The sequence below is a fragment of the Mauremys reevesii genome, linkage group 10, assembly GCF_016161935.1.
Source record: "Mauremys reevesii isolate NIE-2019 linkage group 10, ASM1616193v1, whole genome shotgun sequence".
Lineage (NCBI taxonomy): Eukaryota > Metazoa > Chordata > Testudines > Geoemydidae > Mauremys > Mauremys reevesii.
This window is the reverse complement of record NC_052632.1, coordinates 67,348,607-67,375,281: the sequence shown is the minus strand read 5'-3', so window position 1 is coordinate 67,375,281 and position 26,675 is coordinate 67,348,607. Positions and strand designations below refer to the sequence as shown.

General features: G+C 42.0%; 1 protein-coding gene across 4 annotated transcripts in view; it reads right to left on the bottom strand.

The window, feature by feature from the left end:
* XYLT1 (xylosyltransferase 1) overlaps positions 1-26,675 on the bottom strand; it is a 322,209-nt gene that overhangs the window by 153,414 nt on the left and 142,120 nt on the right. For 3 of the 4 annotated variants that reach the window (XM_039491355.1, XM_039491358.1, XM_039491359.1), the window contains one exon: positions 4,125-4,650. In XM_039491355.1, coding sequence (XP_039347289.1) covers positions 4,125-4,650 — 526 coding nt within the window. Of the gene's footprint in view, positions 1-4,124; positions 4,651-12,935; positions 12,960-26,675 lie in introns of those variants that run through there. The other variant, XM_039491356.1, reaches the window with a different exon arrangement.

The window sequence follows — 26,675 nt, the reverse complement described above, 5'->3', positions numbered from 1 at the left end:
CACTTCTTGCCTTTTGACATAATAAAATACTTCAAAGAAAAAAAGTTTATAAAATACTGCTCCTCTTGACAAACACCGATGTGAATGTATCACTTAGAATTTATGACAGTCTGGCTCAGTGGCGTCATATACCACGATTGATGGCCACAGTTAACTATTCTGCAGCTTTGAACAGCTATGCATCTATGAATGGATCCTAGGGAATTGCACTCTAGATGACATCTCAATGGAACCCATAGCTTTTAAACAAGTTTATACATTGAGATAATGAATGAATGAGTTGGACCAATGCATAAATATTTAAAGTTCACAGCTCTCTTGTAAACAGATAACAAATCTTTTTCATATGCAAACATAAGGATACATCACTTGGCATGCTGAACGCCTAGACTGATCCCCAGAATGGCTGACTTGTGCTGACACACAGCACAGAGCTTTCTTGATGTTTAGAATATTAAGAGCTACGCACAAGAAAACAGTAATACCAACACTATAGTGCTTTCATTCCAAAAGCTCAGGGCTAGTGCTCTACAAATGTTACCTAATTAAGCTTACCACCCCTTTAAGGAACATATTGGATTCATGTAGCCTCCGCCTCTGAGGGATGGCGCAGTTGTTTATCAGGGCACAACAATACATACAGTTTAGGATAAAAAGGAGGGGTTGTCTGATCCAACTGGCCTACTAAATCACAGCACAGTTACATTTTTGTGGATAAGTATCTTAGAAATGTAGCTGTAAAATACAAGGACTACAACTTTAAAAAAAAAACAGGCTCCCTTTTTAACGAGAAAGGGTTGAACATTTAAGTAGGGCCTACTCCTGCAAGGTGTGCTGAGTGCCTCCTGTAGGGCATCAAGCGGCCATGCTGTTGACTCCTAATGTCTTTCCTTGACCCCTAAAATTCCTCTTCTGAAAGGGGTGTGACTTCCCAGCTGAGAAGCTGCCTAGTAATTCTGCCATTCCTAAGAAGACTCTTACATCACAGTTTGCTTGTACCTTCCGCATTAGCATCTGGCATTTCATCGGTTATGCTGTTGCTCTATCACTTCCCCACTGCAAAACTGCCAAGCCTGCTCTTTCTACCCCCGTGACTAAGGGAAACTACACAGAACATTAACTGAAGGAGAATGTGGCAGTGTTTGAAACAGTTAACTTCAGCTGTCAGTGTGGCAGGACGGAATAACCTTGAGGCAAAGAAAAGTCAACATTTTCTACTAGGATCCATCTGCCTAGGTAAAGACATTCTCAAAAAAGGGGCCTCTCTGCTGACAATCTTACAGAGCTCCAGGGACATTCCTGCTAATCTGAAGACTCCTGGCAATGGCCTGTCTACACCTTATATTTTAATATATATCCTGCACACCTCATTTATGGAACTGTTGATTGTTGGGTTTTTTTATTGTTTTTTTGTTTTTTGGTCTCTTCAGGTAGCTGTCCAGGAACATGCCTCAGCTGTTACTGAATTCACACATATTTTAAAAATAAAAACAGATCAAATGACTTACCAACTGATGGAACCTTAGTGACTTATTTCCTAGTCTCATCACTTACCAGTCAACTTGCCTCTATCATTTATTATACTGTGTAATAAACAAAAGGTTTGATTTTATGTCATATGCTGCCATTTGTGAGACAACTGAGTACAGAAAATAATTATTGGCCTGGGACTGAAAGGTGCTTGTCCAGACCCTTGGACAGAGGTACTTATGGGAAATTCCATATTTAAAAATAGAATCAGGAAATATTTCTGGGGAAGGCTGATGTTAAGAATGGTGGCTGTTTAAAGCTGCGCTGGGGTCTGGAATGTTACAATAAGTCCCAGGAGAAAAGATTAGCAGGCAAGTGCTGCAGTAGGGTGTGTTGCAAGGTGCTGGACCCCCTCAACTATCTCACAAGGTCCGACCCAAATTGTGTATCTTAAGGAAGAAAAGGAGGAAATGACAACAACAGACATTTGCAATGACCGATCTCACTGTTGTTACTTTACATAGAACAGCCCCAGGTGCCCAGGAACAATTAGGCCAGCAAAGAGAAAATATATCAAACAGAGTAACCCTAACACTTTATTGCGGATTGTGATATAGCTGCCCAGAGACACATTATATTGGCGATCATGTACATTTCTAATTTCTACACGAACATTTAATGTGTGTCAAGCTGAGGTGTGAATCAACCCCACTGCCTGCTGCAGACTAACTATCTGGCTGGACCCCGCTGACGCACATTAACAGTGCATGAATGCATTTTGATCTAGACCTCTTTGAAACAGGACTAGAACAAAGTGCATGAACAAACTGTTAATGTGTGTCAGCAGAGTCGACATGGACAGTTAATCCATAGGAAAGGGCCAGGTACACAGTACCAGTAACCAGAGTGCTGAGAGATTCCTTAGTCTGAATACGTTATTCCAGGACACTTTCTTGAACTATTTTGGGACAGAGCTCAATATAACTCAGCCTGCCACTGAAGTTGAGTTCTGCTTGATCTTCTCTCTTTATCTTTTGATTTTACCTTCCTCTCTCACCCGGTCTCCCATGCCTCCACTCTTTCCTCCAAATACCTCCTTAAAACCTGATTCTTCCACAATGTCTGTTAACCCATCTCCTGTTTTCCTATTCTCTGCCACTCAGAAAAGCGATACTGAGTGTTAGGGTACGTCTATACTACCTGCCGGATCGGCGGGTAGTAATCGATCTATCAGGGATCGATTTATCGCGTCTTGTCTAGACGTGATAAATCGATCTGCGACTCAACGCCCGTACTCCACCTCAGCAGGAGGAGTAAGCAGCGTCGAAGAGGGAGCAACGGCAGTTGACTCGCTGCCATGAGGATGGCCAGGGTAAGTCAAACTAAGATACTTCGACTTCAGCTACGTGAATAGCATAGCTGAAGTTGCGTATCTTAGATTGATCCCCCCCACTAGTGTGAGCATGATGGTGACTCCCAACGTGAGAGAGTAATTATAAAAAACTCTCTCAAACACCAAAACAAATACATTGAAGAAATGGAAACACAGACACACAGTGAAAGATCCCATTCACCAGACTTGATTTAGTTGTACCCCTCCCTTTGTACCTCTTCAAGGCCTTTTCTCATTTGCTTATAAAACACCAAAGTACATTTTAGGCTCTGATCCAGGAAAGAACTTAAGCATGTGCTTAACCCTGCGCAAGCAGGGAAATGCTGATTGCAGGACTGGAGCCTTAGCAGTGCTGTACAAATACCACTGCTGCTAATAGTAATGTTTCATGCTCACAAGCTATTCAGCAGTGAAGGAATGCATTTTAAGCTATGGATAGTTCACAGTTAAATAAATAGTGAAATGAGAGGAGCTCTTTTTGAAGGGCATAAAAAGGACAGTGCACACACCCACACCCACACCAAAGGAAAACCGTGTGCAATAAGCCACAAATCTGATCCCACATTAAAAAAAAAAGCAATAAAACAAAGCCTTGTCTTTGGCTACGGGTTTGGATTTGAAACTCGGAACTAATAAGCTTTGAAAACCACATTTGTTGTACCAAGACTTCACTAAAAACAGAACTGAGCCACAAACTACTTTGTTTACTATCTTATTTACCCTACTTTTCCTGCCTCCAGGTTAACAGTTTCCATCCGGCAGCTTTCTGTCCCCTGGCAGGAAACAGCAATGCTGTCCTTTTGTTGGCTGGCAGAAGGTGCCAATGTTCACTGTGGTTCTCTCCACTTTTCCCACATAGCGTGCATCTCCTTTGTCGAATAATGGGATGGAATGAATGAACATCCACTCTCAAATATGCCTCTTGAACTTTAGAAGGAAACACTGTAACTGCTGCTGCCTGAGAGAACTAGCATCATCGTTTGAAAACTGGTTAAAATTGCATGGGAAAAATCTAATGGAAGAAAACTGAAGCAGAACATTCAATATAAGCTTAACAAGAATCTTGTGTTCTCTGCACAGTTCCCGGTTAAAGAAATCTTTAGATACTCGCTGTTTGGCACAAATCAGAAAAGTAACGTTATACTTTACTGCATAATGTTGATTTTTACTGGACCAGAGTCAAGAGGCTGTTATTGCATAAAATTCCCCTCCTCCCCACTTGGTGTTGTAGCATATTCCACTCTAGCATGTATTGACTTACCATCCAGAGGACACAAACGCATCACCTTCTCAGGCATCAGCTTTCCTTGCTTGTGTTGACAGTATATCTCTGCAATCTCCCGCCGACAGTGCTTGGATTTGGACCGAGACAGAGCTGAGATTGCCTCCTTGCCTGATATTTCACATTTTGGTGGCTGGTCATATCTTATTTCAGGGGAGCTGTTCCCACTCCTTTTTAAATGAGGTTGTCTGGGAGACCTGTGAATCTCCTTCAAATTGCTGCTGCTGCTATTCTTTACAGCATGATGGCCAAACTGAAGCACTTCATTGGAGTTCTTCCCCAGGAGTGAGTTCTCCTTCACCTTTCCTTCTTGCTCTAGTTTCTTTTTCAAGTGCTCCTTCTGCTTGCTAAGAGGCTTCTTCACCAGTTCAGGCTGGTATTTTTGCCTCTGAGTCCTGGGAGCAAAGTTACTGTTATCAATATTTTCAAAGTCCTTGGGTACAGAGTTTTCATTATTGCTGTCTGTTCGCATTTTCTCTTTTGGCCGGTGGGAAAAATAACCATCCTACAAAAGGGGGGGAAAGTTACATGCAGGTTACTACACTTTTTAAATCCCATTACATGCAACTTCTACATTAAAGAGTAAAGTCAATTAAAAAAAAAGGCATACACATTAAAATACAAATACACATTAGACTGCGATCCCCATGCTCACTCACTGGGCCAGAATGGGGAGGCTCATGTTTTTGAGCATTGATTCCTGTGGGGCTTGAGGCTGCTCCCATTAAAATCAATATCCTAACTCTGTGTTCAAAGGGAGCAGAGTTAAGCCCTTGAGTAGCTTCAAATCACTTCAATGGGACTACTTGCATGAGTCAGTGCTCCAGAATCTGGACCACTCAGTAGTGATTTCCTCTTTGAGTAGTCCCATTAGCTTCATGGACTAAAGTACTATTCGATGTGAGTAAAGATGCTATAGTCCAGCCCCTCGTATGTTCATATGACACTACATGGCAATTATAAAACTTTTCATTTTTTAAATTATACTTGATTTGAGAGTTGCTACTGACTAGTGCTTGACAGCATCACAGCAATGCAGCCAATAAGTAAAGGTTATATATAAACAATAAGCAATGTGTAGGAGTGGAGTGAAGGGTGGTCAGTGATGCTCAGATTACACCCCTCATCCCTGCACAGGAATCTAATTAATTTTCCAACAGCCTGATGAATTATGTAGTTCAAAAAGGAAACTTGGCTAAGAACTGACTGTCTCTTTAATATTCCTCCTCCCCAAAAAGATCACATTGCCATAGTTATACACATCACCACCGCTAAAACTGAAAAAAATGTTTTATCCAGGAAGAGCAATGCACCCACGGAAACATGAACAGAGTCACGGAAATGTAGGGCTGGAAGGGACCTTGAGAAGTTGTTAAATCCAACCCTCTGTGCTGAGGCAAGACCAAGTATATTTAGACCACCACTGTCAGGTATTTGTCCAACCTGTTCTTAAAAACCTCCAATGATGGTGATTCCATAACCTCCCTGGGAAGCCTATTCCAGAACTTATTTACCCTTCTAGTTAGAAAGCTTTTCCTAATATCTAAATCTCCTTTACTACAGATTAAACCCATTACTTCTCATCCTACCTTCAATGGACATGGAGAACATTTGGTCCCAATCGTCTTTATAACAGCCCTTAACATATTTGAAGACTGTTTTCAGGTCCTCCTCACTCTTCTTTTCTCAAGATTAAACATGCCCAGTGCAGGACACCCTCCCAGTTTGGCAGTGAACCATTGATAACTACTCTTTGAGTATGGTCTTTCAACCAATTTATCACCCACTTTACAATAATTTAATCTAGATCACATTTCCCTAGTTTGCTTATGAGAATGTCACGTGAGACTGTGTCAAAAGTTTTACTAAAAATCAAGATATATCATGTCCATTGACCCTCCCCCCCCCTCCACTAGGTCAGTAACCCTAACAAAGAGGGAATTTAGGTTGGTTTGGCATGATTTGTTCTTGACAAATCTATTCCTTATAACCCTATTATCCTCTAGGTACTTACAAATTGATTGTTAAATAATTTGTTCCAGTATCTTTCCAGATATCAAAGTTAGGCTGACTAGTCTGTAATTCCCTGCATCCTCTTTGTTCTCCTTTTTAAAAGCAGATACTGTGTTTGCCCTTCTCCTGTCCTCTGGGACCTCACCTGGCCTCCAGGAGTTCTTGAAGGTAACTGCTAACAGTTCTGAGATTGTTTCAGCTAATTCCTTAAGTGCCATAAGATGAATTTCACCAGGCCACATATTCTTTAACTTGTTCTTTCCCTAACTTTGCTTGCGTTCCTTCCCCCTTGTTAATATTAATTGTGTTGAGTATCTTGTGACCATTAACCTTTTTAGTGAAGACTAAAGCAAAATAGGCATTTAACACCCCAGCCTTCTTGATGTCATCAATTATTAGCTCTTCTAATAGGCACAGAATAACAATTTGCTTCATAATTTCACCCCCCGTTGCTATAGAAACTTGTTTTAGTGTAGCAGCGATTGCCAATGAAGATTCCTAGGTTACATTTTGTTTTGTCATCAGGCTCAATGTTATGCTCCTGACAGCTCTTGGTGAAGGTGATAAGGGTCAGCAGGAAGAATCTCCAGGCAGACCACATCCTTTTTGTCATTTCGGATTGTTACAAGCCTTAGTGACTGAGTCACAGGAGAAATAAAGTTTACTCGCTTGTGGCAGCTTAGAGTGAAAAGTTTACTCGCTTGTGGCAGCTCAGGAGCCTGCCTCATGGCAGTACTCACCAGATGTCTATTTCCCACCCCCGAAGTTCTTTTCTGATGCTATTCCACTTCCTGTCCCAATCTCAATAGTCTCCAAAACATATTTATTAATCTCACTAAGAACTGCTATACCTGTAAATGAGGCACTTTTATGCGATTTACCCCCCAAAACCATATTTTGCTGTTCCATATTGCAAGTATCTCTAGAAAGAGGAACAAAAGATTTGTCACACCAGATCAGCATATTTGTTTAACAAGTTCAGTTTCCGCCTCCAGTTCTGGCCAATACCTGATGATTCACAGGAAAGGTGGGTAGGGAAACACAACAAACTTGGCTGACTGTACATGGGGGAACCACTTCCAGAAATCAGCGTACACCCTATGTATCGATCTTTGATTACTCCATATTAATATGCAAACCTGCCCATAAACCAGTCCTCACCTAAATCTGTGACTGACTTCAATTGTTGGCCATAAAATTATTCGGTCCCTTAGAGCTCTAAGTGTGACTTATACACTAAGCAAATTCAGTGACATTCTACAACGTATGGTGGGCGTTTCCCCTTCACAATTGGCAGGACACAGCTAGTTTCTCTTCTTCTTCCTAATGATCAATTGCAACATTCATACAAACATTCTCCAGAAGTGAATAAGTGTTGTGGGTAGCAAAAACTAATTTACATTCAGAGATCCATTTTCTCACATAAGGCTGGTTAGTAAAACACAGCTGCCAAATTCTGCACAGCTCCATTGCTGACATTTATGCAAGCTATTTAATGACGAATTTGCAAATTGGTAAATAATCTGGATACACTTCAGCTCATGGCCAAACACACCCAATCCCAACCAGTTTCAGTGATAGGATATGGGAGCTTCTGAAAACGTGGCAGCTGTGACTGTGTGCTGGGGAGACTGGGGTAGGTGGCTGCCTGAGGTTGCTGGAAGGTACCTGGGTGCTAAGGTATTTAGGTGGTTGTCAGAGTGCTCAGCTGAGTGGGGGCATCTGAAAGAAAGTAGTGACTGCCTGGAGGTTAGCTAGGTGCATGAAAGCTTGAGTGGGAGCTTGAGGGGAAGCTGGAGGCTGTCCAGGGAGTGGCTCGGAGGATGAGGAGCCTGAGGCTGTGGGAGTTTATGACAGAGTGGTTGCTGAGGGCTGAAGGAGCTTGAGGCCAGCAATAGCCTTATCTCCTTGTGCTGCTGCATCTGCTTCTGCCAACAGTTGTGGCCTCCTTCCTGCTGCTCCTTTCTGCCTGTGATCCAGCCTGGGTAGCAGTGAGAGGAAATGCGGAGGGGACATGTGGCCATAGGCACTGAGTTTTATTTTAACTTGGGGGTGCTCCACGCCTGCTCTGCCCTGAGGCCCCATCCCAGCTCTGCACCCTCCCTCAAGGACCCTGCCCTCACTTGGCCTCTTCCTGCCCCACTCCAACCCCCCAGCCAAAGCCATCGCCTGCTGCTCACTGCTCTCCTCCCTCCCCCAAGCGCCTCCCTCAGCCACCAAACAGCTGTGGCTGGTGAGTGCTGAGCATTTTTTTTTTAACATTGGTTCTTGAACCCCAGAACACCCACAGAGTCAGTGGCTACCTACTCAGTGGGGCCTCTTGTCACAGTTTAGCCCGCTGACTGCTAGCTATGTAACATTTTTCAAGACCTGTGTCGGAGACAGATAGATGAGTCACTGAGTGGGTGAGGGTGTGCATGGAATGGGCACAAGGGAGAGATATTGTATGGATGGGGGTGAGCGGATTTTCAAAGGCATAAAGAAGTGAGGTGCCCAACTCCCATGAAAAGTCAATGGCAGTTACGTACCTAACTCTCCTGTGTGTCTTTGAAAATCTCTCCCAGGAAGCAGGGTGCTTTGATTAAGAAACAGGATATATATATATTCATATGAGAGAGGGGAGAACTGTGCACGTCAGAGAAAGACTATAGGGGGTATTGAGGGAAGGGGGAAAAAAGGGGTATAAAAGGTTTAAAGAGACAAGAGGAAGCAAACACCGAGAGAAAAGACAATCTATTCCTTGAAAGAAAACAAGAAAAAGTGGAGTGAATGCAGACAAAGCTAGGACAAAAGTGAGGGACCCCACAGTAGTTAGTTCCATGTTTAATAAACTGATTAAATGGGAAGTTGATTGACAATACTTTATTTAAACACACAGCACAGCTGCTTTATTCCTTCAGCATGCAGGGGGTGTGGCTGAGTAGATATATCTCACCATAATAAGTACAGGCCCTCAAGCTAGTAGATGAGGAATACATTTTTTAGGCCCCAAGAACAGACAATGTCTCCCTTTATTAATGCTACCAACAGCCAGAGGAAGTGGTGGGAAATTGGTATGAAACTAGCTTCAGGAATACGTACTGATTTTTGCGCAGGGTTCTTTTCAAGTTTTCTTGCCACTTCTGGTAGGTCTAATAAAACGGAGTCAGTGACGACATCCACTAATAATAGTGAATGATGGTAATAATTCTTAGCACTGATGTATCACGTTTCATAGTCAAAACACTTTACAAATGTTAGCTAATTCTTTCTTACACCTCTTCCCTGAGGAAGTATATTATTATTCCTGTTTTACAGAGTGGAGGTGTAGGGGGGGGGAGGAATGAGATAACAACTTGCCCAAGGACACAGAGTGATTCAATATCAAAGCAAAGCCAGGCTTAGACCTCAGCAGTAACCGGCTCCCAATCCGTGTTCAGACCATGCCTCCAGCACATGACTCAACAAGAAAAGAAGCAAGCAGGAAATAGAGCAAGAGAAATGTAAAACATGTAAAGCTCATTAACATTATACCAAAGACATCTCTATTGAACTGATACTGCTTTGACAAATTGGCTGTTATTTCATATGTTTGATAGTTGTCATGTTTCCTCTATTTTTACCAATCACTATAACCTTAGGACAGTTATGCTCATTAAAATAAAATAAGTCAAAATATTCAATGTACTTATTGTAATGATCTTGCATTTGTATGTTTGTGCAGTAGCTCAGAAACTCTAATTGTTCTACTGCTACATTACCTCTAAGCTGTTGCTGGAATCCTTATTTATTCTCATGAAATAATTAAATACAATAATGTCCTCCATTCTCATTCGACCTTAGGCATATTTAGAGCAAATTCCAGATCGGGCACAAATATGCTAACTGCAATAATTGTTCTGTGATATGGATTGCACTGTAGTGGGATCTGAATTTTTAAAAAACCAAACCCATCTTAGGAAATGTCACTCACTATTCCCAGTCTTATCAGAGGATTTTCCACTGCCTCTAGTCCGGAGTTTAAACAGCAGTGATGGCTACTTCATTTAGCTGCTTTGACAAAAAAGGCACATTTATCAAACCGAAGCACAAAGACAGTTAAAAAAAGCACAAAGAGTTAAGAAGTTTTAAAGCTCAGTTAAATCAGGTTATCACCGGTGAAACATTAGTTACATGGCTGGCTTACGTTATCCAGGCTACAAAGATCTGGAGAATGAACACTGAGCTAGATATTACACATTACAGATGACATATTCAAAATATAGTGTGCTTGTTGCATGCCATAAATAAATAAATCAAATGGCACGTTCTGGTGCAAGTGGGAACACAGAGAGGCGCTTGTGGGTACAACACAAGGAAGTAGATGTGATATGGAGGAGTCAGTGTTACTCCTGAGCATAGGTAAGACCTATAGGGGCCACTTCCTTAGTACAGCAGACATATAGGTGGCCTAAATGGGGAAATAATCATTTTGAGGCTGTTCTAAATTATGCAGAAGGCTAGCCCAGGCCAGCTCCCACAAGGCGTAGGAATTAGATAAGTACAAAGGTAGGTTAAAGTCACCTTTGTCCTCACTTCTCAGCAGTACCAGGTGTTGTTCAGGCACAGCTAAGGACCTAGGCTTATTAGTTCCATTTTACAAATGAGTAAAGTGAATTTTAGGGCAGTTAAATGACTTGCTCATGATCACACAAGCCTGTGGCAGAGCTGGGGACAAATGACCCTTAGCCCTATTCGTTACCTGCAAGACTATCCATCCATTCTGAAACTGCTACCTAAAACTCTTTGAAAATTCACTAATTACTAAACCAACATTGCAGGAAATACCCAGTTGGCAGCAGAACTGGTTGCACACATCTGTGAAAGTAAACAGTGGGATTTTTATCACTCATTACCTGTATTGTTAAGGGATGAAACCAACAACACTTTTAAACACATGATACTAACTATTCCAACAAAATGAATCCTCACCATCCCTCCCCCTATGCACACCAATTTATTCTCTATATGTAGCTCTAAACTTTAGGGAGTTAAGAATGAGGACTTCAGGGGGGAATGTGAAAGAGCAAACAAGAACTTTATTTGTTGAGTTTCAACAATACCAGCATGCAGAAGGTAAACCTACAGCGAAGCCACTTTACAGCAATCAAAAGTATCCCTGAGGTAAGTTTTCATTTTAAATACACTTTAAAGCACTTTTTGCCTATAATTGGAACATTCCATCATTCAACACTTGGGGCCAAAATACCTAGTTCCAGTGATGGGAAAAAAAATCTGTCTTTTTCATTAAAGTCTTTCAAAGGTCTCTCAAGGCAACTCCAGGATAAGGTATTTCTGTATATCTTGGCAACATCCCATCTTGTTTCTAAATGATTGTCTCTAAATTAAAAAACCCACTGAACGCTCTACATTAAAAAGGCCTAATCTCTACAGCAAATAGCAAGTTGGTAAGGAAGAAAGGACAGAGGGATGGGATCGCCAATGTCATTTGTCTTTGGGAATCTTTATATGTGGCAATTCTTTTCTTGAAGATTACAAATCAGCCTGAACCAAACCCCTGGATGAATACTCCCTTTCCATCCTGAGATTAGGGAAATGTATTTCTGTTTCTGAATTTTGCAACTACCCCATGATCTATAAAGGACTGAATCTAAACTCAGACCTGAATATCCCTGGATTTTTGTAATGTTTGGATCAGGAGCTGAACTTTGTAGCTTGGGCCCATCTGTATTTCAAGTACAGATTTGAACTGTAATACAAATACAACTCTGAGGACCAACCCCTCAGCTGGTGTAAAATCAGCATAGCTCCACTGATCTTACTCATAGACTCACAGACTTTAAGGTCAGAAGGGACCATTATGATCATCTAGTCTGACCTCCTGCACAATGCAGGCCACAGAATCTCACCCACCCACTCCTGTAACAAACCCCTAACGTATGTCTGAGTTACTGAAGTCCTCAAATCGTGGTTTAAAGACCTCAAGATGCAGAGAATCTTCCAGCAAGTGACCCGTGCCCCACGCTGCAGAGGAAGGTGAAAAACCTCCAGGGCCTCTGCCAACCTTCCCTGGAGGAAAATTCCTTCCTGACCCCAAACATGGTGATCAGCTAAACCCTGAGCATGTGGGCAAGACTCACCAGCCAGCACTCAGGAAAGAATTCTCTGTGGTAACTCAGATCCCACCCCATCTAACATCCCATCACAGGCCATTGGGCATATTTACCTGCTAATAATCAAAGATCAATTAATTGCCAAAATTAGGCTATCCCATCATACCATCCCCTCCATAAACTTATCAAGCTTAGACTTGAAGACGGATATGTCTTTTGCCCCCTCTGCTCCCCTTGGAAGGCTGTTCCAGAACTTCACTGCTCTATTCACTCCTCCTCGATTTCTATTGTCCCTTGCAATCCTCCGCAACCCATCCTGTATCCCCCTGGGGCTCATATTTGCTGTTATCTCCATTGACTCTTCCCTTCTTCCTATACGACTAGCTGCTCTTCTCTTCTTCCTTGCCCTCTCACCTTCAGCGACCATCTGCTGTGCCCCTTCTTCATTTTCCAACTCCGCAAACCTGTTCCTGAGCTCTATTTCTCCTTCACTAGCCCATCTTTTCCTCTGCCTGGTTCTCTTAGTCACATGCTTCCACCGTCCACTTTCCTCACCCAGCAGTCTCCCCTCAGAATTCTTTGGTCCTGCTTCCATCTGCAAGTCTGAGCTTTTCCCTTCAACCTCCTCATGTCTCTGCTCCATCATCTGCTTGAACCCCCTTCTAAATCCCACCAGAGTTTCCACCTGCATCTCCAATCCTTGGATCTTTTCTTCCATCAACTCTATCAGGCAGCACTTCATGCAGATGAAACTCTTTTCAGGTACCCCCTCCAGGATCATCACAGCTTCCACATCTGGTCATCCTCATTGTGTCTTCCACTGCTGCCTTCCCACCTGAAACCTGTTAGTCCAGGAAACACAAACCAAAGCAAACCACCACCACCTACAGCAAAACAACCCCCCAACAGGCACCAGAACACTGGCAGAACACCACCCACTCCCTTCACTAGCCTGTCTATTCCTCTGCCTAGCTGTCTTAGTCTCCCCTGCAAACTCCCCTTGCAAACTCCCACTGAAACTCCCCTGTTTACAGCTCTGTTTGCTGGCTCCTGTGCTGCTGCAGCTGTCTATAAGAGCTGTGTTGATTTACACCAGTTGAGGTTCTGGCCCTGAATGTTTAAATAATGAAGCTCTTCCAGGGTTAGTGGGTGTTAGCACACAGATACTGCTGGTAGGCAGGTGTGATGAAACCTCAAGAGAAAAAGGAAGGCAAACAAAGGTTTACTCTTGTGTCTTTCACTTCTTTAACTATTTTCCCCCCATAGTGTGCTCTACCCCTGGAATCTGAAAAGAGAAATTTGCCTAATATGTATCAAAGACATGTATAAAAACTAAGACTTGCATTAACTCTTTTCAACATGGGCTAACAAGTGATATGCTGTAAGCTCATTACAATACAGGACTTTGTGCATCTGCAGGAATACAAATTCTTGAGGGGCGAAGACTAACTGAAGCAAAAATTCTATAAATAAAACAATTAACAGTGCTACCTGAAAACTTGAAATGTTGGAAAATAAAACGATGCATGACAGATGGCAAACAATGGGCATGATCCTCTAAATTCCAGCCCTTCATGCAGTCACTTCACATCTGTGCGATTTGAGTGTCAAATGCTACCTAATCAGGATTATCTCCCCACTCCACTCAATCCTGCAGTCCCTACTCAGGGCTTGTCTACACTACCCGCCGGATTGGCAGGCAGCGATCGATCCAGTGGGGGTTGATTTATCGCATCTGGTATAAACAGGGGTTGCCGTTTGTGTAGGGAAAGCCCCTGGCAGGCCGGGCTGGTGTGTTTACCTGCCCCGTTCGCAGGTCCGGCCAATCGTGGCTCCCACTGGCCACGGATCGCTGCTCCGGGCCAATGGGAGCTGATAGAAGCGGCGCGGGCCAAGGGACTTACTGGCCACCACTGTTTGAGAAACCCTGAGCTACGCTATTCACGTAGCTGAAGTTGCATATCTTAGATCAACCCCGTGCGATTGTAGTGCTCTATACCAAGTTGCCAGGCAGTGGAAAATCACGCTCTGCAACTGAAGAGTAAGGCTTCAAACAGCTGCTGACTATAAATTCTATTCACTGGTAATATGCTAAGGTATAAATGAATGCAACACCACCTGGTCTTAAGCTGTCTGTACAAAGAAGGGTTTTACTTGGCCCATGTTTATAATGTTGGACTAACTGCACACTTTATTTCTCAGGGATCGCTCTAATTTTTCACATCAGCAAAAAAAATTATCCCAGAGAACCATCCTCTCGAAACCAATCATTTCCCATTAAAATGATACCACGGTGTATGTTTTAGTGGGCTCTCTGTTTGAAAATTCATTTTTTCTAATCTCTTGCATGTCTGTCTGTTTGTTGGCAGCCCCTTCTTTGTCTCTCTTTGCACTTGCAAATCAACTGAAACACTCAATAGACGGAAAGTTATACCAGGGTCTTGAAGCCATGTTATAAATAGAGAGAGCACTACTGATGTTAACTATACAGGATACAAATTGAAGGAGACTGTGGGATATTTTCCTGCCAATAGCAAAAGGTGCTATTCTTTGCTGTTGTAGAGACCTAATCACATTCAGACTACATCCACAAATATTCTTATAAGTAAGCCCTAGTATTGAAAGTAGAATAATTTTCTCTTTCAAGTGTAGACCTTGGGAAGCTGTACTCAACTCCCACTCTCTTATAAAGTTACTGTATATGGCTCCGCTGGTCATTGGCCCCATAGATACTCCTGCTCCGTTCCAACTATCATATATGGAGAAACATGTCTTCTTTTCCCTACTCCATTATTATTATTGCTTGAAGATGCAACACAGACACACAGATACAGACACACACACACACACATATACAGAGTAAATGAAGCTTTGCACTGAAAATTTCAACTTATAAACTTGAACTCTGTAGCCTTTATATTCCATTTAAAACATTCATTTCTTTGTGACATTCTGAACATACCTTTCTTGCAACCATGAAATGATAAATTCATCACCAGAAGGAAGACTTAACACCTGAAGGCAGGCAGGTGCTAGCTTTCGTAGTTTAGTAGATAAAGGGCCTCATCTTGCTCCCAATTAAGTCAATGGAAGCTTTGCCAATAACATATAGAAAAGCAGGATCAGGCCCAAAGTATCCCATTTATACTTTAAAAGCATTGAGGGTAAACTATAGCGATGGTGTACTTCTATAAAGAAATTTTTGTAGGTTTTTTCCTCACCATTCCAAGCATCAAATTTGGACTCTACATTTCAAATCTAAGGACTAAATTCTGATATAAATATCCATGTGCATATACCATAGAACCATGCCCAACAGAAGGAGCCTTGAGTGGAAGTCTTCCATACCAATTTTGTCTCCTCTGTGAAACACTCATGGAGAAGCTAATTGGCAAGCATTTAGTGGTAAGAGCCAAGGCCTCCATATTTGTGTGAAGACACTGTGATATAGCAAGGAAACACCTTTTCATTCAAATTATTCCTACTTTGAGAAAGAACATTCTGTACACAGGGCAGTGCATGGAATTACTGCTCGCTAGAATACTGATTGGGTTAATACTAAAAAATTATCACAAACATTTTTGTGCCTCAAAGCTTGTTACTCAAAACAGTTTTATCTGAATTCTGCTGCAAATATATATTCACAGATACATTCCTGGATATAACTGTACAATCTCCCATCACCTTCATCAAAGTGTTTCATAAAAATATCTCAAATAAAATGTAAACATTCTCTCTCTCTCTCAATAAAGAAAGAAAGAAAAGAGAGAGAAAGAGAGAGGCCTTGTCTACACTGCTACTTTATGGAGCTGTGGCAGCGCTTTAACGTTGCTAGTGAAGACATATCCAGAGGGAGATTCTGTGTATGAGTACAGATGCAAAATATTCATAACCTGAGAGATTCATAAACTGATAGGTTATTAAAATCTATGATGAAACTAAATAGCATTTAAAAAAAAAATCAGCAGTTGCCAACCATAACATACAATGGCATCAGAGAAATAGTTTTCCCCTGTTCTTAGAACAGGGAGTAACTTTGTAACAGTCTCAAGTGCCAAATGTCGACTTTTTATCTTTGTCTGCATCCATTGTATATTTTCACACATTACTTAAGAAGCATGCTCAAATGTACATGTGCATTTGCATGCTTAACTTTGAAAATCTAGCCCATATAAACTATGAGCTCATCTTTCAACTATGTTTCTACAGCATGTACCCAATCAGTCAACAATAGACAAGAGGTAGAAGATTATGCCTGCAACCATTTTGACTAAAGAAAGTATCAAAAAGAATTGTGTTCTTAGTAGGATTTCCAGCTGCTGAAAAAATTTTAAATGATACAAAGCTCTTAAGAATTAATTTATGTCTTTCAGCAGCGGGCTACGGGTCTCTGCGCAGAAACCTTCATTGCTAACCACCTTCCAGAATTAGGTAGTGGGAATATTAATTCCTGTAGTATGCAAGAATCAGTACTTTATCATAGTTTTACATTCTAAAGCACTGCAAATCAATCGGCCATTGGAGATGCAGCCTAACCTATATACATTAAGAGAGATATGAATACCATGGTCCAGAACACCCAATGGTGTAAATCAAAATTGAAGCCAGCAGAGCTATGCAGATTTAATCTAACTGAAGATATGGCCTTATATTTGCACTCCCTCCTTCACCGCCCCTTTTTAATCAACAATTTATATAATTTATGCAGTTAAAAGTGTTCCATGATCTTGCAATTTAGTGGAAATGCAGCACCACTAGATGGCTCCTTCTATAGACTTTACAAGGTAACTTAAAGAACATCCTAAATATTTGACAAAAGCACATAATAGGAGCTGTTTTTATCTTGGTAAGATGCGCATTTCTTTGTGCAGTGCTTTTCTTCCAAACAATAAGAAAATGCTACTCTGTCAGGAAAAATAAGTTTCTTGCTGCTGTTTCCTGTATTAGGAAAGTCCTATAAATACTACAAAGATGCAAAGACTGTATTCAATCAAATCCTGAATGGCACATGTTCACGGTCTGTTTCTGTTTATGTAACATGATTGATTTGCCCTGCAGCACGTGCAAAATTTGCTGTAATTTTACACTGACAGCACATTCTTGTGATTTTTCCCCTGGTAAAATGTGACATTGTCTCACAGCAAAAACAAAACAAAACAAAACACCACCAAAAAAAACCCCACATGACTGCCACCACAAACAACTGCCCTTCCCCACAAGCCATACATTATATTACAGGACTGGCCCCAGGACCTAGAAGTAAAATGAAACTCTCTGGTACGGATAACTGGCCTTTTTCTATTCACACAGTAAAGCATATGCCAGCAATTGCTGATCATATATCTGAACATATGCAACTACTGTGAAGTCATGCGTGATAGCACGTCTATGAGATAAAATGGAAGCCCAGAGTTCCAATCATGATGTCTGCCACTTTTGCCCCAGTGACTCTGTTATAGCCAAGTTGTTAACTCTGGACAGATGTATACTTCGCATGCTGCCACCAGCTATGCAAAGCACTAGCCAGTTTTAAAACATACTGAATATATTCAATGTCTCCAAGTCACCAGGGCCTGATGAAATGCATCCTAGAATACTCAAGGAGCTGACTGAGGAGATAGCTAAGCCACTAGAGTTTACCTTTGAAAAGTCATGGCAGATGGGTGAGATTCCAGAAGACTGGAAAAGGGCAAATATAGTGCCAATCTATAAAAAGGGACATAAGGACAACCTGGGGAATTACAAACCAGCCAGCTTAACTTCTGTACCAGGAAAGATAACGGAGCAAATAATTAAGCAATCAATTTGCAAACATCTAGAAGATAATAAGGTGATAAGTAACAGTCAGCATGGATTTGTCAAGAACAAATTGTGTCAAATCAACCTAATAGCTTTCTTTGACAGAGTAACAAGGCTTGTGGCTAGAGGGGAAGAAGTAGATGTGGTATATCTTGACTTTAGTAAGGCTTTTGATGCTGTCTCACATGACCGTCTCATAAACAAACTAGGGAAATACAACCTAGAAGAAACTGCATAAGGTGGGTGCATAATTGGTTGGAAAATTGTTCCCAGAGAGTACTTATCAGTGGTTCACAGTCATGCTGGAAGGGCATAATGAGTATGGTCCCACAGGGATCAGTTCTGGGTCTGATGCTGTTCAATATCTTCATCAATGATTTAGATAATGGTAGAGAGAGTACTCTTATAAAGTTTATGGACAACACCAAGCTGGAAAGGGTTGCAAGTGCTTTGGAGGATAAGATTATAATTCAAATGATCTGGACAAACTAGAGAAGTGGTCTGAAGTAAATAGGATGAAATTCAATAAGGACAAATGCAAAGTACTCCATTTGGGAAGGAACAATCAGTTGCACACATACAAAATGGGAAATTACTGCCTAGAAAGGAGTACTGCAGAAAGGGATCTGGGGGTCATAGTGGAGCACAAGCTAAATATGAGTCAACAGTGTAACACTGTTGCAAAAATATCGAACTTCATTCTGGGATGTATTAGTAGGAGTGTTGTAAGCAAGACATGAGAAGTAATTCTTCCGTTCTACTCCGCACTGATTAGGCCTCAGCTGGAGTATTGTGTCCAGTTCTGGGCGCCACATTTCAGGAAAGATGTGGACAAAATAGAAAAAGTCCAGAGAAGAGCAACAATAATGAATAAAGGTCTAGAAAATGTGACCTATGAGGGAAGATTGAAAAAACTGGGTTTGTTTAATCTGGAAAAGAGAAGACTGAGAGGGGATCTGATAACAGTTTTCAAGTACATAAAAGGTTGTTACAAAGAGAAGGGAGAAAATGTTTTCTTTTTAACCTGTGACGATAGGGCAAGAAGCAATGGGCTTAAATTGCAGCATGAGAGGTTTAGGTTGGACATTAGGAAAAACTTCCTGTCAGAGTGGTTAACCACTGGAATAAATTGCCTAGGGAGATTGTGGAATCTCCATCATTGGAGATTTTTAAGAGCAGGATAGACGAACACCTGTCAGGGATGGTCTAGTTAATACTTAATCCTGCCAAGAGTGCAGGGGACTGGACTAGATGACCTATCGAGGTCCCTTCCAGTCCTATGGTTCTATGAAATGCCCAACAAAGAACTGGTCTGTTCGTACAATAGTTTTTATTTTACCGTTATCCTATCTCCAAGAAGCATTTAAACTGACCTACAAGAGGAGGATAATTAAAATGCTTCCCCTCTGCTTAATAATAATTATATCTCTGAGACATATTATTTGGTAATGCCAGTAATTATTCAATAATAATACCTGCTTTGCCAGAAATGTCAGAGGATAGCACCTTTGCAAAAAGGAACTGCTGCATTAAATCCTTCTTTTTGTACTCTGACCTTCAAGCGGGCTTTTTCTTTGTTTAGATCAAAACCAACCTCATGCCCCGAACTGCAGAAGCTAATTTTTGCTTTTGAACAGAAGAGCAAAACCTATTAACACCCTTAAAGCCATATGGCTCTAATGGGAGTCTAGATTTGAAAAACCTTTTTTCTTCCTCTTTAGAAACATCCCACTTTTGTGATAACGTTGTGGACAGTGCCTTATTTCAAATCAGATTCTCTAAAGCATTGTAAGTGGTAAACGCAAGTGTAGCAAATGTTATTCTGAAGGCATTTCCCTAATAGCTAACTTTGTCTCAATGCAGTGTCCACCTCAGAGCCAGGATAATTGACTGGGGGGCAGTAAACATCAAGAGTGAACTGAAGGAATCCGTTTGCTTTGGCACAATTCAACAATGCTCCCAGAACTGGCTCCATGTTGTGTCCTTGTGGTTTGAAGCCCAATTAAGAATCCAGCATATTAGCAGAAGCACTAGAGCTTAGTTATCACCACTTTTCAGTGCTTTTACCTACATGCATTTATGACACTTGAAAAGAGAACCGGGCATGATTGGATCAATGTCATCAGAATACAATGCAGCTGTCAAGACTCCATTGTCTGTACCAGGTTCCTTGTGTAACAGTAACTACAAGAGCTACTGACTATTATTGCAATTTTTCCAAGAGAACCTAATTTGATGATTCTCTAAATATCATATACCGTCACAGCGGCCCTCATTATCTCTTCCGCATGATATGTACACACTGGATGAATCCAGCCTACGCTAACATACCTGTCAATTTGTTAATATCATGTCAGAAATAAAGTTCTCTTTCTCCTAAGAAACTTGCAACTTCTTCACACTCCATGTCCTGCAGGGATGATTGCCAAACAAAGATCACCTCAAACACAGAGAAGAGCTGGTGGCCATTTCTTAGTAAGATCATCCTAGAGATACAACTTGCTTCCACGCTCCTTCAGAATACACAAGCAGCCAAGAACATGTTCTGTTTCACCATGGAGGAAAATCCAGGGACCCTCTGCATTCTAATGTTATGATATATAGAAAAGGATGATGATCATCATGATAATGAGGCTGACAACACTAATAAATGACAAACAAAATTACAAGAAGTTAAGTCACACCTTGAATGTATTAGAGAGAAACAATGCTTCAGATACTCTTTCCTTCCTTCTTGTCAAAATAAGTGACTCCATTCTTCTTAGTGATCTAACTTGCCAGCTAGAGCACTCAGAGTTGACATCCTGTACTAGTTCTTTAGAAGCTTCCGGCACCACACCTGTATACCAGTGACCTGCTAGAGTCCATGGAAGCGGAGTGTAATGGATATGAAAAATCTCCTCTGTTGGTTGTAACTATTTTTGGACATTCTTCAAATACTCATTACACATGCTCAGGAAGAAAAAAGGGAAAGGCACTAAATGAAGGAGGAGATCTCACCATTTAGGGTTGGATGCTGCCATTAGAAAATCCATCCTGGATATAGCAGCCTTCATATTTTCCCCTGTCCTATTGCATCCAAACATTTCAAAACTACCAAAAAAAAAAGAAAAAAAAAGGTAAAAGAAACAAAAACCTTGTTGTACGGGCCTGTTTTGCTTCAGAAATAATGCAAATATTCTCCAGTTCAATCAAAATGAACAACAAATTATTAACTTTAGTGGAAGAAATGGTTCGCATGTCATAAGATCCTTGGAAAACTAGCAGTTCTGGCAAGTTTGGACAAGAGCAAAGCCAAGGGAGCAGATGGAGAAGAGACAGCAGATGTTAATGCAGTTTGCCTTTTCCATATGCTTTTCTGTTTGGCTATAATAAGTAAATTGTACTTTAATAACTGTCAGTAGCTTAAACCTCTAAGGTTTGTGACAGCCACTGAAAAATACACAAAGAAACAATCTTCTGTCTCACATAAAGGAAGAAAATATAAAAGGTGAAAAATATAAATACATAGAATTTGAACCTGAAAGTTGGTAAAGATGAAAGGTGCATGTATCCATTGTGTCAAAAATAGTCTTTTCTGCTATGTAAAAAGAGCACAAGGAATAGATGCTAATTTGGCTGTTAAAGGATGAGTCTCACATATTGAAAAGTTTGAACTGTACAACACCTGTCAATAGCCAGTGCTAACAAATAACAGAGTCTGACTACTCAAAATAGTTTTGTTAGAATCTCTAAAGTTTTGAAAGCTCTGAAATAACGACCATACCTGGAATCCCATAGAGAGGAAAAAGTTACTTTTTCCATAACTGGTGTTCTTCAAAATGTGTTGCTCATGTCCATTCCAGATTAGGTGTGTGTGCTCGCCACGTGCACCGGTGCCGGAAGTTCTTCCCTCAGCAGTATCCACAGGGGACGGCCTCTGGCACCCTCTGGAGTGGTGCCTCCATGGTGTGGTATAAGGGGCGCCGCTGGCAGCCCCCACCCTCAGTTCCTTCTTGCTGGAAACTCTGACAGTGGAGAAGGATGGTGAGTTGTGGAATGGACATGAGCAACACATCTTGAAGAACCCCAGTTATGGAAAAGATAACTGTCTTGTCTTCAAATCCTTGCTCATGTCCAGTCCATAGTCAGTGACTCCCAAGCAGTACCCTTGGAGGTGGGTAGGAGATCACAGACGTGATGATTGCAGCACAGCTCTGCTGAACTCAGCGTCGAACCTGGCCTACAGAGTGATGGCTTAATGAGCGATAAACGTGTGAACAGAGGACCACGTTGTGGCTCTACAGATGCCCTGGATAGGCATGTGCACCAGGAAGGCTGCCAAAGACGCCTGTGCTCTTGTCAAATGGGCTCTGACAATCAGCGACAGCAGAACCCCCGCCAGGTCATAACAGGTCTTATGCACTAGGTTATCCAATTGGAAATCCTCTGCAAGGTCACCAGGTGACCCTTCATCCTATCCGCTGTAGTGATGAAGAGTTCAGTCGATTTACGGAAAAGCTTGGTACGTTCTAAGTAGAAAGCCAAGGCCCTCCGGACATCGAGGTCTCTGGTCTTGTGTGATTTGGGACAGAACCTGGGGAGGCAGATGTCCTGGTTCATACGGAAGGTGGAGACCATCTTTGGCAGGAAGTCTGGGTGGGGCCGCAACTGAACCTTATCTTTGTAGAACGTGTACAGAGGTTCTGAGGTCAAGGCTTTAATTTCAGAGACCCGTCTTGCCAACATCACCGCCACCAGGAGCGCAACCTTCCACAACAGGTGGAAAAAGGAGCAGAACCCAGTAGCTCAAAGGGCAGGTTGGTGAGCCTAGAGAGGACCAAGTTAAGATCCCACTGCAGGACAGGGGCACATACCTGCGGGAAGAGTCTCTCAAGCCCCCTCACGAATCTGACTGTCATGTCATGGGAAAACACCGTCTGCCCTTGGATTGGTGGGTGAAAAGTGAAGATGGCTGCGAGATACACTCTAATGGAAAAATGTGCCAGGCCCTGGCACCGAGAGGTGGAGGGACCTGAGGTTGGAGTGTAGGTGTTGACTGTGGTCCTGTGACAGCAGGTCCAGTCAGTTAGGCAGGGGCCAGGGAGGGGCCACTGACAGGCTTGTGAGCATGCCAAACCACTGCTGGTGAGGCCACATCAGGACGATCATGATCACCTCCACCTTGTCTCTCCTGATCTTTGCCAGGGCCCTGCTGAAGAACGGAATCGCAGGGAATGTATACATCAGACTCCCTGACCACGACAAGATGAAGGCATCGGAGAGGGGGCACTTGCTCAGACCTTGCAGAGAACAGAAATGGTGGCACTTCCTATTCTGTCTGGTAGTGAACAGGTCCACTTGGGAAGTTCCCCATCTTTGGAAGATCATGTAGGCTACCTCTGGATGGAGAGACTAATCGTGGCGAGAGAAGTCCCTGCTGAGTTGGTCCGCCAGCATATTCTGGACACTGGGAAGGTGATAAGCTTCCAGGTGGATCTTGTGGCTGATGCAGAAGTCCTACAGACGGAGCACCTCCTGACAGACAGCCAACGAGCACGCTCCCGCTTGCCTGTTGATGTAGAACATCGAGGCTGTGCTGTCCATCAGAACTCGCACCTTGCCCGACAGGTGGGGCAAAACGACTTCGCACGCCAGCTGGACTGCTTGGACCTCTGACATTTATGTGCAACTATGCTTTGTCCAGGGACCACATCCCCTGAGTCTGGAGGACGCCAATATGCGCCCCCAGCCAAGGTCCGACAATAACTCAATGGAGCGTGGAGGGTTGTTGAACGGAACCCCTTCCAGGGCTGTTCTGCGGTCGGTCCACCACTGTAGTGAGATACGGCACTTGTCACTTATGTGCCCTTCGCCTAAGCACCTTAGGCAGCTGGTATGTGGATCGCTGACGGGCATAGGCCATTTGCAGCAATCGCAGGGCTGAAAGCCTGGGGAGACTGAGGCATGCTCCAACCCCCGGCTGGGTCCTGTCCGGTACTAACGAAGAGTCTGAGAACGACTACTAAGGGTAACTAAGAAAACTAGTAACTATATGTAACTACTTTACAGGATTTGAAAGTTTGCAAGAACAGAGAACAAAACAAATGTTCCAGCACCATCACTGGCAGCAAGAAGGAACTGAGGGTGGGGGGAGCTGGCGGCGCCCCTTATACATTGCCATGTAGGCGCCACTCCAGAGGGACCCAGAGGCAGTCCCCTACGGATACTGCTGAGGGAAAAACTTCCGGCACCGGTGCACGTGGCAAGCCCACACACCTAATATGGAATGGACATAAGCAAGCACTCGAAGAAGGACCCCATGCTGAACTTTATTTAAAAATGCTGACCAGCTCTACTTCCTAAAGTATTTTAATGAGAAAATTGCTTTTTGAAAATGAAATGTTTTCACAAAAAATAGTCACCATTGTTGAAACTTTTTGTTTTTTGTAAAAACCAACAACTTTAGTGATTATTTTTTCAAATTTGTCATTGAAACTTATCAAAAGCAGTCTTTTCAGGAATTTCAACAACAGATTACATTTTCATATTTTTTAGTTCCTGATATATTTTGTAATAAAGAAAACACTGGCCTATTTTGAACATTTTAGAATGAAAACAACTTTGAAATGAAGATTTTTTTCATGAAAATAGGTTTTTCATTCTCTGAGAACAGATGGACCTTACTCTCTAATCTGAATCACATTAAAAGTAAAACAATATTGGGGCTCTCTACAAACCAGTTACATTGTCTTATTTCCACCAATTTAGCTATATTTTCATTGAATGAGGTAAGTCATAATGATAAAGGGGCATTCTACAGGTTCATGTTTATCAACAATGCAGAGTACAGCTCCTAGGAGGAATAATGAAAGCATATACTTTCACTATTTCTTTTAAATCTACTTTTTTTGGCTAATTCAGACCTGTATAGGAAATTTAAAGCAACTTTGATGAAAATTTTGAAAGACACTATAAACTAGTCAAATTTACTCAATGTCATACAACAAGAATAGAATTTCAACCAATAACTGACCACAAAATGTTGACATTATCCCCTCACAAATGACACAGAAACATCACTGACAGCCTGGATTGGTCAATCACTGCAGCCTTTACTCAGGGAAACCTCCCACTGGGTCAACTTCTTCTAGAGTTCCATCAGCATGGAATTGGGCCCATGGATTTTATCCCAGATTCCCATCTCTGACATGAAGTCAATTGAAGTTTTACCTCTGTAAGAACAGCAGGATTTATCTTTGTGTGTCTAGACACATCACTCCATTTCCAGAAAGACAGCTCCCTCAAACAATCACTCACTTTGAAGAATTGCCCTGGAGCACTTACTAGCTTTTTCCACCCTATTCCACTCAATTATTTCAACCTAACCACATCCCTGAATTGACTTCACTGTAAGGTCTGAAAGGGGGGAAAAAAACCCAGCCCCTTGGCACCAAACACCACCTCCTCTGAGCAAATGCAACAAAGCTCTCAAGTGTCCTACGCCTCTCCATCAGAAGATTCATCAGATCACTCTGAAAGGAAGAGCTGAGAGATGAAAAATGAGGGAACTTTGAAACAGCAACCGCTTCTCCCCCACAAGAAGGCAGTCAGTATCTCACCAGGAGAACAGTAATTTACTCTTTTATATTATGGTTTGTTATGGTATAGGAATGTCTATTGCTTTGTGGAAGCAGCAAAGAATCCTGTGGCACCTTATAGACTAACAGATGTTTTGCAGCATGAGCTTTCGTGGGTGAATACCCACTTCTTCGGATGCAAGCAGTTTCGGATGCTTTGTGGTTTGCTCATAAAAGCTCTTGAGACTGACTGAAGGCCTCACCTATTAATCAATCCCCACACAACCATTTATAGCTTTACACACCACAAAAACAATAGCTACTAATACCCTGTAGCTTTTTAACAGGCATTTGGCTAGTTGGATTATTTGACTGACAATTGAGATAGCTCCAGTCTTCATACAAAGGACAATATATTATACTGCAATGGAATTGTCTCAGCCAGTCAGTATGCATGGATGCTGCACACAGTTACTGAACCTTACCCATACCATCCCTCACCCCCTGCATCTTAAGCAGTTACCTGCATTCTAATTGGTTCTTTGAGTAATTTAAATAATCACTAGAGCTAAGCAAATAATTCCCATGGAATAATTTAGCTGATGAATTTAACTTCTTTTTTTCCTGCTTGCAGGAAGTCCATGAGCAGATCTCAATTTTCTCAGATAAGTCATTATCCCAATTACTCAATGTCTGAACCCCCCAAATAGCTGTCTCACTTTATGGATTCATCAGGAACAATTTAATGTTTGATGATGGCTGTTTTGGAATACAAGCTATGTTTGATTAGCTGTGATTTGGCACTTCAGACACAGAGTTTTGACTCTGGTCTCTAGATGGACAAGCATATTTCTTATAATCGGGAGGTGGACTTGAATAAGCCTCTGGGGCTTTGACTCTTTCAAGCATAAGCAGGTTGCAGTTCAAAGGGAGGAAACAAACAGGATTAGGAAATTTTAGGAATATTTTAAGTAACTGTGGCATCATCCCTACAAAAATTAGGCTACTGTCCTACTCACTGGCTGAACGCAAAGTTTCCTCATCAAATGCAAACAATGGAACCGTGT